General features: G+C 43.0%; 1 protein-coding gene and 1 long non-coding RNA gene across 2 annotated transcripts; one reads left to right on the top strand and one right to left on the bottom strand.

The window, feature by feature from the left end:
* Positions 1–486: 486 nt before the first annotated feature.
* LOC103442315 (disease resistance protein RPP2B-like) lies at positions 487–2558 on the bottom strand. Its single transcript, XM_029106578.2, has 3 exons — positions 1618–2558; positions 919–1525; positions 487–802 (listed from the first exon to the last, which is right to left on the bottom strand). The coding sequence occupies exons 1-3, from the start codon at positions 2533–2535 to the stop codon at positions 597–599; spliced, it is 1731 nt and encodes a 576-aa protein (XP_028962411.2). The 5' UTR covers positions 2536–2558; the 3' UTR covers positions 487–596.
* A 4096-nt stretch (positions 2559–6654) lies between these two features.
* LOC139198379 (uncharacterized) lies at positions 6655–7578 on the top strand. The gene is made up of 3 exons (XR_011583834.1): positions 6655–6875; positions 6960–7057; positions 7233–7578. It is a non-coding gene; the product is annotated as an uncharacterized lncRNA (long non-coding RNA).
* Positions 7579–12475: the final 4897 nt, after the last annotated feature.

Below are 12475 nucleotides of genomic sequence, written 5' to 3'. Positions count from 1 at the left end.
GAGAAACAGGGTACTCTTTTAAATCAGTTGACTGGAGTAGCGTAGTAGCGATGCAAGGCTGAACCAGCTGTGAAGTCCTTGAATCTCAGGCTAAGAAATTGCCTGTCGTTAATTTATTTGATATATATTATTCTATCTAATATCTGTTGTATTGATATTTATGCAATTTACACAATTTCAATGGGGAGCCGAGTTTTTAAGAATGATTTTGTTGTAAACGACAATTAAGATTTGTAACTTTGTCATTTATAAGCAGATAGGATGTTTTTGTTTTCCCCGGTGTCGAAATAATCCCCACCCCTCCCAACAAAAAAAAATCTTGCCCGTTATTGCTAAAGATACCTATGTCAGTCAAAGTCCTTCCCTTACCATGTGTAGAAGCATTTTTTTGTTTTACTTATTTACAGCTAATCTGCTAGTATCGCTAATGCTGGATGTATTTTATGCTATATTTGATGGCGTTGAACACATTTGAACTTCAGTATCTAGTTGCAATGGGCTTTTATATCTCAAGCGGTTAAAGCGCTTACCTCTGAACCTGAAATTTTGAAGGTAGAAAACATCTTGAGAGCAAGGAATGCAAAGATATATCTATATCAAGTCAAATTACAAACTCCTGGTGGGCTTGTGGACGAGTGTCGCTTCTTTTTTTGGGAGATGGAGGACCAACCTACTAGAGCAAGAGTGAAAAAGAAGCCGACAGCTGTGAGGCGCACCTTCCAACCTCTTAGGCTGCAGTTATTGCTAGCAGCCCTCATCTTTGCAATTGTGTAATCAGGTTCATCTTCTTGCCCTTCTTTGTCTGTAAAACATACAAATAACATAAAATTTATTGGAAATGTTTTTGAAATGAATACAGACACACATGGAAGTGTTTGGATGGAGTATAATTCAATGCAATACAACAACACAACATACTTGTGTCTTCTTCATCAGAGTCCATCGTGAGGATATCAATGTCGTCAGTATCTTCTCTTGTCCAACGACCAAGGAAGTATATCCCCGGTCTGCACTTCCACGTCTTTAAATCTCCACCGATAACAAGTGGATAATTAGGATCTGATTTGGTGTTGTGTTGGGTACTTATCTTGTCTTGGTGCTCTTGCACAAGCTCGACACCAAACTCCTTTACCCAAAACAAGTCACGTGGTCCAGTTATTACAGAAACCACCACTTCATCTCCACATTGTAATATTGTTTTATTCTCCATCTTCCAATGGCTTAACCATATCATATTTTCTCCATCACCTGGAATTCCATAGAACTCTGGGGCATAGATCCACTTCTGACCCTTACTCTTGTTTCTCACTTTGATCATTATTGGACCAATACTAGGTCTAGTAGAATAATTATTTGAATTTTCCTTTGCATAGGTAGCAAATATGTTCAAGCCTCGAATTCTATGACTAGCAAGTAGTAAAGGGACAATAAAAGTTATCGAGGACTTGGTACTTATATAGCTGAACCGGCCTGGAACCTCATTCCCAACAAAAAACGTGCTGAATATAGCACGTTGATACAGTCCCTATGTAGTTACCACAGCCATCACAACATTACTCAGTCATTTCTTTCCCATTATATATTTAAGACTCATGTGAGAGAGAAAGAGAGGCGCACCTGGACGGGGACCTCTTTTGGATCCCTGTGTGAGTGTGGATAACGCATTCGAACAGCTGGCATGGATTCCAAGTTGCACAAGCTCAAAAGTTTGATCATTTCCACATCAACTCTATCAATAGGCTCTATTTTGTAATTGCATTCCCACTCAACAAGATTCCTGTTGTAACCCAAATGTATTGGACACAATCTCTCAGGGGAATGAAAAGTTATTTTTTTTAATGATATGCATCCGATTATACTTATCCATTTGTGTACTTCTGGCAACCCCACAAGCGATTCGAGCCTATCACAACACCAAAAAGAGAGTTCATCGATCCTCCTCAAACCTTTGATGAAACCTGGCAGACTGCAAATTGGATTATTATCTAAATGTAGTCTTCGCAAGTGGGATAGATTACTTAAATCTGGAGGAATAACATCATCAGAAAGATTGCACCCCTTCAGACTTAACTCTACCAAAGAGCATGGAAAAGAACTCAAGATAGTTGAACTTCTTTCTGGCCCCAATTCACTTATTGGAATTCCATCTGTCTCGAGAACTTTCAGAGACTCCATCTTCTTCATCATCTCCACTGGAAACTCATCAAGATTTGAGCAACCAGATAAAATGAGTGTTTCAAGTGATTTAAGCATGCATATGTTCTTCGGAAGCATCCTAAGATTCTTGCAATCCTTCATATTCAAGTACACGAGTCTCTCCAGGTTTCCAATGGATTCATGAACATTCTTCAGGCTTGTGCAATCTATAAGAATCAGTTCCTCTAGATTGGGGAAAAGTGAGAAGTCAATGGTTTCATTAAGAACATGAGAATGGCTGACGTCAAGGATCTTCAACGATGGAAGAAACTGTGGAAACTCATCAAGATTTGAGCAACTTGATAAAATGAGTGTTTCAAGTGATTTAAGCATGCACATGTTCTTCGGAAGCTTACTAAGATTCTTGCTGTTGATGCACAAAATCAGCGAAGACTTTGGTACAACAGAAAGTGTCAGGTTTTGTGACCTTCGCTTGGTTGCTTCGGTCACTAGTGAGGATAAGTACGTAAATGAATAGAGACAGAGAAGCAAACACAGGATGTACGTGGTTCACCCAGATTGGCTACGTCCACGGAGTAGAGGAATTCTTATTAGTAGTGAAGGGCTTACACAAGTACAAAGGATCAAGCTCTCAATTTAGTGAGTTCTTGTGAATGATTTAACACAAATGGCATTAGGCCATATTGTGGGGGAATGACCCCTATTTATAGAAAAACTTGTAGCTTTGTCACATTGACATGTGTCATGTTATGATTGGTTTTTTATGTCGACACGTGCTGCGCTCTGATTGGCTTCTAATCTTGACACGTGTCGAGTAGTGATTGGCCTCCTGGTCGGAGGGGAACTCTTCTGGGTCCTTGACAGTATAGCGTTGGCCGGTGCTCGGTAGTTTCGGGATTGGTCAAGTATGGTACAAACAGTGCTCCCCTAAGTTCCCGAGTGAGGGAAACTCCTCGGTTGGGGACTTGCAAGATCCAATCCCTTGAGTAATCACGAAACTTCTAAGTACCGAAGTGTGGTCTGATCTTCATCTGCCCTTCTCTGGAAGTACCTTTCCTCCATCCGGGAATGGTGTATTTAGCTGATGTTGACGCACAAGGTAATGTATCAATTTCACTTGAAGCTTAGTTGTAGTTTCGGGCTTAGTCAAGTGTGATACAAACCCTATAGTAGGAGTCCCCCAAGTCGCCGAGCTAGGAGATCTGCCGAAAGAGGTGACAGACAAGGTAAGCAGTCAAACTTCCAAGTAAGCAACCCAGGATCAGAGGTTTGACTTCGGTTTCCGGTTGATTGTTCTCCTTCTCCTTGTCTCTCATTCAACTGCCAGGATAAGGAGAAGCAAATGGATAAGAGATGATATGAGATACTTTTGCTTTTGAAGAAGTAACTTTCCACAGGCTTATTCTTGAACTGTGCTGGAGGGTTTTCTGGTGCCCTTCAGAGTATAAGGCCGACTCAAAAATTTGAGGGTCAAAACAAGTCCATCAAATCTAGAGTACGTTCGACCTTGATGATATGGGATACTTTTGCTGTTGACGGAATAATGAATGTGGTATGGAAAGGTGTCGTGCTGTAGTGATCTGTTTCAGCTCACCGTTGAACCTTCTGCTTCAATCTTTTGCATGGCAGAAGTGGTGTGCAACCTTTGCATTTAAATGGTCATTCAGAACATTCCTTCATAGTGACTCATCCACGCTTGGCAGCTTCAGTGTAAAGAGCCAATATCTGATCAACTGTCATGAGGCATTTACCGGTGGAATTCGTGACCTTGACAGCAGTTGAGGATGAGTACTCGAGAGCAATGCTAAGTAAGCAACCAGGCAAAGGCTCCAGGCAGTCAGTTCCAAATTGGAGGTTTGATTTCAGGTTCCGACTGACTGCTCTCTTTCTCCTTGTCCTGCAGGTGTGGACAAGGACAAAGACAAAGACAGGGAGAAAGCATGATATGGGATACTCTTGCTTTCGACCCTGATGATATGAGATACTCTTGTTCTTGGTGTGGCTTATTTGCTGAGGTATTATCGGGGGGAAATAAAGCTGAGTATTTCGAGAGGTTATGTTGAGGGTGCCTTTTCGAATGCGAGAAAGGGTTGAGCATTTTTGCAGGTTTTCCTGTCCGTTGAGGAGGGAGGTCAATGTATATAGGGATTTCCCAATAACAAGTAGTAATGCTATTCCTTTACCCTTTTTGGTCACAGCAATGTAGTGGGAGCTGCCAGCTTCACGTGTTTTAATTTTGTCAGAGCACTTTGAAAAAGTGGTATGTGGTATCTGGAAAGCTGATGTTACGTGTGAAGATTACAGACAAGCTTTATCTAAGGAAATCTGGCTCTCGAAGTTCTGAGAGTTGTGCCTCTTCGGTTTTCGAACAAGCAATCCCGTCGAGGATCTGACTCTCGAGATTCGGAAAGCGGTGCTACTCCGGTTTTTGAGAAAGTAATTATGTTGGGAGTCTTTTCTCGAATGTGAGTAAAGGTTGGACGTTCTTGCCAACCTGTCTTGCCGCAAAACACGGAGGTCGACACACATAGGGACTTTCCAGTTGTCAAGCAGTGGTGCTATTCCTTTACCCTTATGGGTAATAGTAGGGTAGCTGGAACTTCGAAATTCTCGTGCCTAAACTTTGTCAGAGATCTTTGACAAAGTTATATGTGGTACCCGAGGAGTTGATGGTGCATATGGAGAGCGGTGATTGAACAGTAAGATTCACGTGCTTTCTACTTCACTAGAAATCTTCGACAGATTGCCCGTAATTTCCGCAAAGCTGATTGTGCATGTGACAAGTGCTGACGAGGCTAAAAAAGCAGGTGCTTCTTCGATTTCTGAGATCGGCCCTCGTGGTCTCTGAGCAGCCCAGCTTTTGAGAAAGCAAACGCCTCTTCGATTTCTGAAGCTCCGTCGAGTGCAGATTTTTATAGAGGCTGGCATTAAGTTCCACAGCACACTTGAATCTCTACCAGTAGAAGCTCATTTCTTGCACTTCTAAGATCTTGATTTGTCTGACCTCTTCCCTCTTCAACACATTTGAAAATGTCTGGACCTTCCGACCGTCGTTTTGACTTGAACCTTGGAGAAGAGACAGCCACGCCTTCTCCAGACAACATATGGCGCCCATCCTTCATATCCCCTACTGGTCCTCTTACCGTTGGGGATTCTGTGATGAAGAATGATATGACCGCTGCAGTGGTGGCCAGGAACCTTCTCACTCCCAAAGATAACAGACTACTTTCCAAACGGTCTGATGAGTTGGCTGTTAAGGACTCTCTGGCTCTTAGTGTTCAGTGTGCAGGTTCTGTGTCTAATATGGCCCAACGCCTATTTGCTAGAACCCGCCAAGTTGAATCATTGGCTGCTGAAGTGATGAGTCTCAAACAGGAGATTAGAGGGCTCAAGCATGAGAATAAGCAGTTGCACCGGCTCGCCCATGACTATGCTACAAACATGAAGAGGAAGCTTGACCAGATGAAGGAATCTGATGGTAAGGTTTTACTTGATCATCAGCGGTTTGTGGGTTTGTTCCAAAGGCATTTATTGCCTTCGTCCTCTAGGGCTGTACCTGGTAATGAAGCTTCAAATGATGAACCTCCAATGCCTCCTCCTTCTGGGGTTTTGTCAAGTACTGAGGCTCCGGATAACCACCCTCCGGTGCTTTCTCTTTCTGGGGCTCTACCGACTGCTGAGACTTCCCCTAAGCAACCTTTGTGAAGGCTCCCTTTTGTTTGTTTATTTTGACTCATGTATATGTACATATTTGTGGCTTATCGAAAATATTAATAAATAAGCTTTGCTTCATTTCAACATATTGTGTTAAATACACCAAAGCCTTCTTCATAAAGTTCTTTGAATTTTTGCTTTTGTTGAAACCTGTATTGTTGAAGCTTTGTGAGTGAAGCATGTAGTTTGAGGTAGTGTTCCCTTAATTTCCCGAGTGAGGAAAACTTCTCGGTTGGAGACTTGAAAAATCCAAGTCACTGAGTGGTTGTGAGACTGCCGAGTATCAAGGTGCAGTAGCATATGGTGGGAGTCCCCCAAGTCTTCAGGCGAAGAGAGTTGCCGAATGAGGTGTCTAGCTAGTAGTCAATGTCATGAGTAGGAAAACTTCACTTGTTTCTTTTCGAAGTGGTAACCCAGGGCTCTTTCTTCATATATTGTTTTTTTTGTTATGAAGATGTGTTAGGCCCAAAGAAGTGGAGGCCTAGGCCCTTTTTTCTTTTTTTTGTTTTTGTTTTTTTTTTTTTTTTTTGTTTTTTTTTGTTTTTTTTTTTTTTTTGTCGACTGAGTGGGATGTTTTCAGCTGAATCCAAATAGGGGGATGTTTTCAGCCGAATCCAAGGAGGGGGGAAAGCATGACTCATCATCATTTGTCATGATGTTGTTCCCACACTTCATCATCATTTACTACTTTTCCTTTTCTTCTTTCATAATATGCCATCAATGTGTTTAATTTTCTTTTGCTTTGTCTTTCCTTTTTGGCTGGAAAGATTGCCATCTTTCCTCACAATCTGATTTGCTGCAGTCTTGTTGAAGGAAATGTGGGTGTTGGAGCTAGGTAAACCAAGGAGGGTGTCTACGTAGAGGGAGTGGTAGCTCTTCAATATAACACCATTTTCTGTGGCTCAAATCGCAAAACCATCTTCATGAAAGTTGTTCCTTAGCTCGTGAACTACAACATATCTGAATTGGAGATCCATCGGAGCAGTACAACTCCAGAAATTCAGGTATGATGAGTGATTGTTCGTCATTTGTATATCAACGCGTCAGACTTGTTGTGAGCTTCAAAAACTCCATTTTCTCTTGCTCAGATCAACATACTTTCTTCATCGAAGTTGTTCCTTAACTTGTGAACTACAACATATCCAAAATTGAGATCCCTCGGAGCTGTATAACTCAAGAAATTCAGGTATGATGAATGACTGGTTATTATTTTTCTGTCAACCCGTCAGATTTGTTGTGAGCTTCGAAACTCCATTTTCTATTGTTCAGATCAGCATGCTTTCTTCATTGAAGTTGTTCCTCATCGTCTCTTTCATAACATATCAAAAATTCAGAATGAACTAATGGTTAAATACTTCCAGATCTTCGAAACATCACAGCAGCTTCGAAATCTGCAAGAATCCGACTGTCATGTTTGGAGCTTCAACACTTTAATTTCCGTCACTCAAACAGAAATGGTTCCTTCTTGAAAGTTGTTCATATGCTCAAGAACTATAGGGTGTCCAAAATTCAGCTCCATTGGAGAAGAGCAGAGGTTGCAGAAATTTGATAGATGAAAGGAGGCGGAAGAGGGAGAGAGAGAAAAAGTCTCTTGGGTTGGATTTCTATTTTGGGGCAGATTCCAATTTTTGTAGCACCTTCATTATTGATGAATTGCTTGTACTTTTGTCCATTATGAAACTTGGGACTTTGGCTTGTTGTTGGATCTATTATAATATGTTTGGGAACATATATAAGTGAATAAATAAGAAGGAAAATTTTGGGCCCTTGTGGGTGTAAAACAAAAAATGTTTATGTTTACCCAAGTGTTTTTGTACAAGTTCAAGGGCATCTTGGGTTTTGTGAACAAAATTTGTTTATTTGGAGCAAGGTTTTGTGTTGAAGCTTTGTAGGTGAAGCTTTGGTGTTGAAGCTTTGTAGGTGAAGCTTTGTAGATGAAGCTTTCTAGGTGAAGCTTTGATGGTGAAGCTTTGTAGATGAAGCTTTGTAGATGAAGCTTTCTAGGTGAAGCTTTGATGGTGAAGCTTTGTAGATGAAGCTTTGTAGATGAAGCTTTCGAGGTGAAGCTTTGATGGTGAAGCTTTGTAGATGAAGCTTTCTGGGTGAAGCTTTGATGGTGAAGCTTTGTAGATGAAGCTTTCTGGGTGAAGCTTTGATGGTGAAGCTTTGTAGATGAAGCTTTCTGGGTGAAGCTTTGATGGTGAAGCTTTGTAGATGAAACTTTCTGGGTGAAGCTTTGATGGTGAAGCTTTGTAGATGAAGCTTTCTGGGTGAAGCTTTGTAGATGAAGCTTTCTAGGTGAAGCTTTGATGGTGAAGCTTTCTGGGTGAAGCTACGTAGGTGAAGCTTTGTAGATGAAACTTTCTGGGTGAAACTTTTTGGATGAAGCTTTTTTTTTTTTTTTTGGGTGAAGCTGTTTTAAGTGAAGTTTTTTGGCTGTGTATGAATAGATCTATTGTTTGGATATAAGCCATTGTTTGGTTGTTCCTTTCTTTGTATAGTCTTGTCGACACATACTTAGATTTTGTTTCGTGTTGGATATATCTGCTTTGAGGTTTCAACACTTGAGTGTTCCATTGCTAGGAATGTAAAAGAGTGAGGGCCAAGTTGGCTAAATTACCTCTTTAGTGAATTCATTGCCAAATGGCCTTCATTACATAGGATGCCGAACGGCTATAGCTCAACACTTGTACATCGTGAGTCTATTTGTAGTAGTACTTCAAGTGATCAGCGTTCCATGGATGGCCAAGGGTCTTGCCATCGGAGCTTCTAAGTGTGTAAGAGCCAGGGCGACTGATGCCAATGACTTCATACGGTCCATCCCAGTTTGGACTAAGTGTGCCTTCACTCGGGACTCTGTCGCAGAGTAATCTTTTCTTTAAGACCCAGTCTCCTATTTTGAAAGAGCGAGGCTTGACCCTAGAGTCATAATAGTTGGAGATGCGCTGCTTGTAGGCGACATTCCTCAAGTGAGCTTGGTTTCTGTGTTCCTCGACTAAATCCAAGTTGAGGGTGAGTTGTTTGTCATTTTCACTTTGAATGTAGTTCTGGACTCGGAATGTTGCTTGCTCGAGCTCAACAGGGACAACCGCCTCTGTGCCAAAGGCAAGTGAGAATGGAGTTTCTCCTGTTGAAGTCCGATATGAAGTGCGATATGACCAAAGAACTTGGGGTACAAATTCTGGTCAACAGCCTTTAGCTTTGTCCAAGCTGGTTTTCAAAGTGCGCTTGATTATTTTGTTGATGGCCTCAACTTGTCCATTAGACTGGGGATGAGCTGGAGAGGCAAAGCATAAGTTGATGTTGAACTTAGAGCAGAACAACCTGAACTTCTTGTTGTCGAACTGTCGCCCATTGTCAGTGACTATCGCATTGGGAATGCCGAATCTACAAAGGATGTTCTTCCACACGAAGTCTTCTATCTTTGCCTCAGTAATGGTTGCCAAGGGTTCTACTTCGGCCCACTTTGTGAAGTAGTCCACTGCAACGACTGTGTAACAGACTTTGCCCTTCCCTGCCGGCATTGGGCCGATCAAATCAAGTCCCCACTGGGCGAAGGGCCAAGGGCTGATCATAGGAGTAAGAGGCTCTGGAGGGGAATGAGGAATAGCCGCATATCGTTGACATTTGTCACATGAGCGGGATACTTTGATGGCATCCTGGTGGAGTGTTGGCCAGTAATATCCTTGGCGAAAAGTCTTGTGTGCTAGGGACCGAGATCCAGCATGATCTCCACAGACTCCCTCATGTATTTCCTGAAGGACGATTTCCGCCTCGGCAGGCGTAAGACACCTTAAGTATGGCAGGCTAAAACCTCGCTTATAGAGTTGATCATTGATGATCAGGTAGCGGGTAGACTTGTATCGAATTTGCTTAGCCTGGACTTTATCATTTGGGAAGGTGCCATGAGCAAGGAAATTATAGATCGGGGTGATCCAACTATCCCCCTGTTGTAAGTTGCATACTTCTGCGGCCATGGTGCTTGGTGTTGCCAACAGTTCGACATGAATTTTTCTTCCAATCTTGTCTTCCACAGCCGAGGCGAGGCGAGCCAGGGCGTCTGCATGACTGTTTGCCGCTCGAGGAACTTGGGTGATCTGGTAGTGGAAGTGCTTGAGCAAAAGTTGTGTTTGCGCAAGATATGCTGCCATGGAGCTGTCCTTAGCATCAAAGTTGTTGGTAACCTGGTTGACCACCAATTGGGAGTCACTGAAAATATCAATTTGTTTAACCCCGAGGTGTTTGGCCAAACGTAATCCTGCTAGAAGGGCTTCATACTCGGCCTCATTATTTGATGCCTTGAATTTGAAACGAAGAGCATACTCCATTGCTACTTTGTCGGGTGTAGTCAAGACTAGTCCCGCTTCATAGCCCTGTTGGTTGGATGAGCCATCAACATACATACTCCATGCTGGGGTTGTTGGTTCTATCTTCTGAGCTTCCGGGGGTAATAAAGCCACTGCTTCAGGTGTAGAAGCAATGTCAACCAGATATGTGAAGTCGGCAATGAAGTCTGCCACTGCTTGGCCCTTCTCAGCTGGCTTTGGTTGGTAGGAGATGTCAAACTCACCCAACGCTATTGCCCATTTGATCATTCGCCCTGAAGTGTCAGGACTTTGGAGTATCTGTCGAAGAGGATAATTGGTAAGCACGATGATGGAGTGCGCTTGGAAGTAAGGGCGGAGTTTTCGAGTAGACATGACCAATGCAAGAGCCAATTTCTCAATGTTAGAGTACCGTGTCTCCGCATCTTGTAAGGCTTTGCTAGCGTAGTAGACAGGTCGCTCAATATTCCCATCCTTTCGAATGAGAACGGAACTTACGGCTGAAGCTGATACCGATAGGTAGATAATGAGAATGTCTCCTACCTCGGGCTTGGAGAGTAGAGGGGCTTTACTCATGTACTCCTTGAGGTTTTTGAATGCCTCGGCACATTCATCAGTCCATGTAATGTACTTCCTACTTCCCTTAAGTGCTTTAAAAAAAGGGAGCACATTTGTCTGTGGCCTTAGAAATGAACCTGGTTAAGGCTGCCACCTTGCCAGTAAGGCTCTGGATGTCCTTTGAAGTTACCGGTTCCTTCATGTCGAGGATTGCTTTGATCTTCTCGGGATTAGCTTCAATGCCTCGTTGGCTAATCATGAAACCTAAGAATTTGCCAGAGCCTACGCCGAAGGCACATTTGTTGGGGTTTAACCTCATTCGATACCTCTTCAAAATAGTGAAAGTTTCAGATAGGTTGGTGATGTGTTGGTCAGCATGTTTGCTCTTGACTAACATATCATCAACGTAAACTTCCATGCTCTTCCCAATCTGCTCGGCGAACATTGAGTTGACTAGTCTCTGATAAGTCGCTCCTGCATTCTTTAGGCCGAAAGGCATGACTTTATAGCAGTATAGTCCTCTGTCGGTAGTGAAGGCTGTGTGTTCTTGATCCGAAGGGTTCATGAGGATTTGGTTGTATCCTGAGTAAGCATCCATGAAGCTCAGGAGTTCACACCCAGCCGTAGAGTCTATAAGTCTGTCAATAAGAGGAAGAGGGAAGCTATCTTTCGGACACCCTTTGTTTAGGTCGGTGTAGTCAACACACATTCTCCACAAGACCTTTTGAAGCAAAAGACTTTCTTTGGTCGGATTTTTCTTAACAAGGACCACATTTGCTACCCATGTCGGGTAATTGACTTCGCGGACAAAGCCTATGCCTTTGAGTTTTTCAACTTCTGCTTTCATTGCCTCGTATCGTTCAGCGTCATAAGATCTTCGCTTCTGTCTCACCGGCTTGATCTTGGGGTCAATACTCAAACGATGACAGATGACATCGAGAGAGATGCCTGGCATGTCCTCGTATGACCAGGCGAAGACTTCAGTGTTCTCTTTCAAAAAAGATATCAATGCTAACCGAAGGGGTGGTGACAATGTGGTGCCAATCTTCACCATGCGATCTGGATAATCTCTTGAGATAGGTACCTTCTCCAACTCTTCAGCAGGTTGGGCTTGCTGGGTGAAAGAGTCATCTCGAGGATCATCGGGTTGATTGTTGCTATCAGAAAGATCCAAGTTCGCTTCATCTAGGCTGGTCTTTGTGACTTGGTCATGTACAGACAGGGTTTCCTTGGGTCCGGGCAAGTGTTGTTGCTTAACTGAAGTGTTGTAACATGATCGTGCACTAAGCTGATCTCCTCTGATGTAGCCGTTGCCATGGGGGGTTGGAAATTTCATCAACAGCATATGCGTGGATACCATAGCCTTGAGATCATTGATGCCTGTGCGCCCAAAGATGACATTGTATGCCGTTGGGCAGTCAACCACTAGGAAGTTAGTGGTAATGGTAGCCGTGTAAGGGCCTGTACCAATAGTAAAGGGTAAATGTATGCTCCCTAAGGGTTGCACGATATCACCGGAGAAGCTTATCAGAGGAGAAATCGAGCAATCGAGCAAGTGTTCAGATACACTGAGTGCCCTGAAAGCTTCGGCAAACATGATATTGACCGAAGCCCCTGTGTCTACGAGGATTCGTCGAACATCAAAGTTGGCTATGTGAGCCTCCACGATCAATGGGTCGTTATGAGGGTAGATGATGCCTCTTTCTTCCTCAGGGTAGAAA

This window comes from Malus domestica, chromosome 08 (assembly GCF_042453785.1).
Source record: "Malus domestica chromosome 08, GDT2T_hap1".
NCBI lineage: Eukaryota > Viridiplantae > Streptophyta > Magnoliopsida > Rosales > Rosaceae > Malus > Malus domestica.
This window is presented reverse-complemented; position numbering and strand designations above follow the sequence as displayed.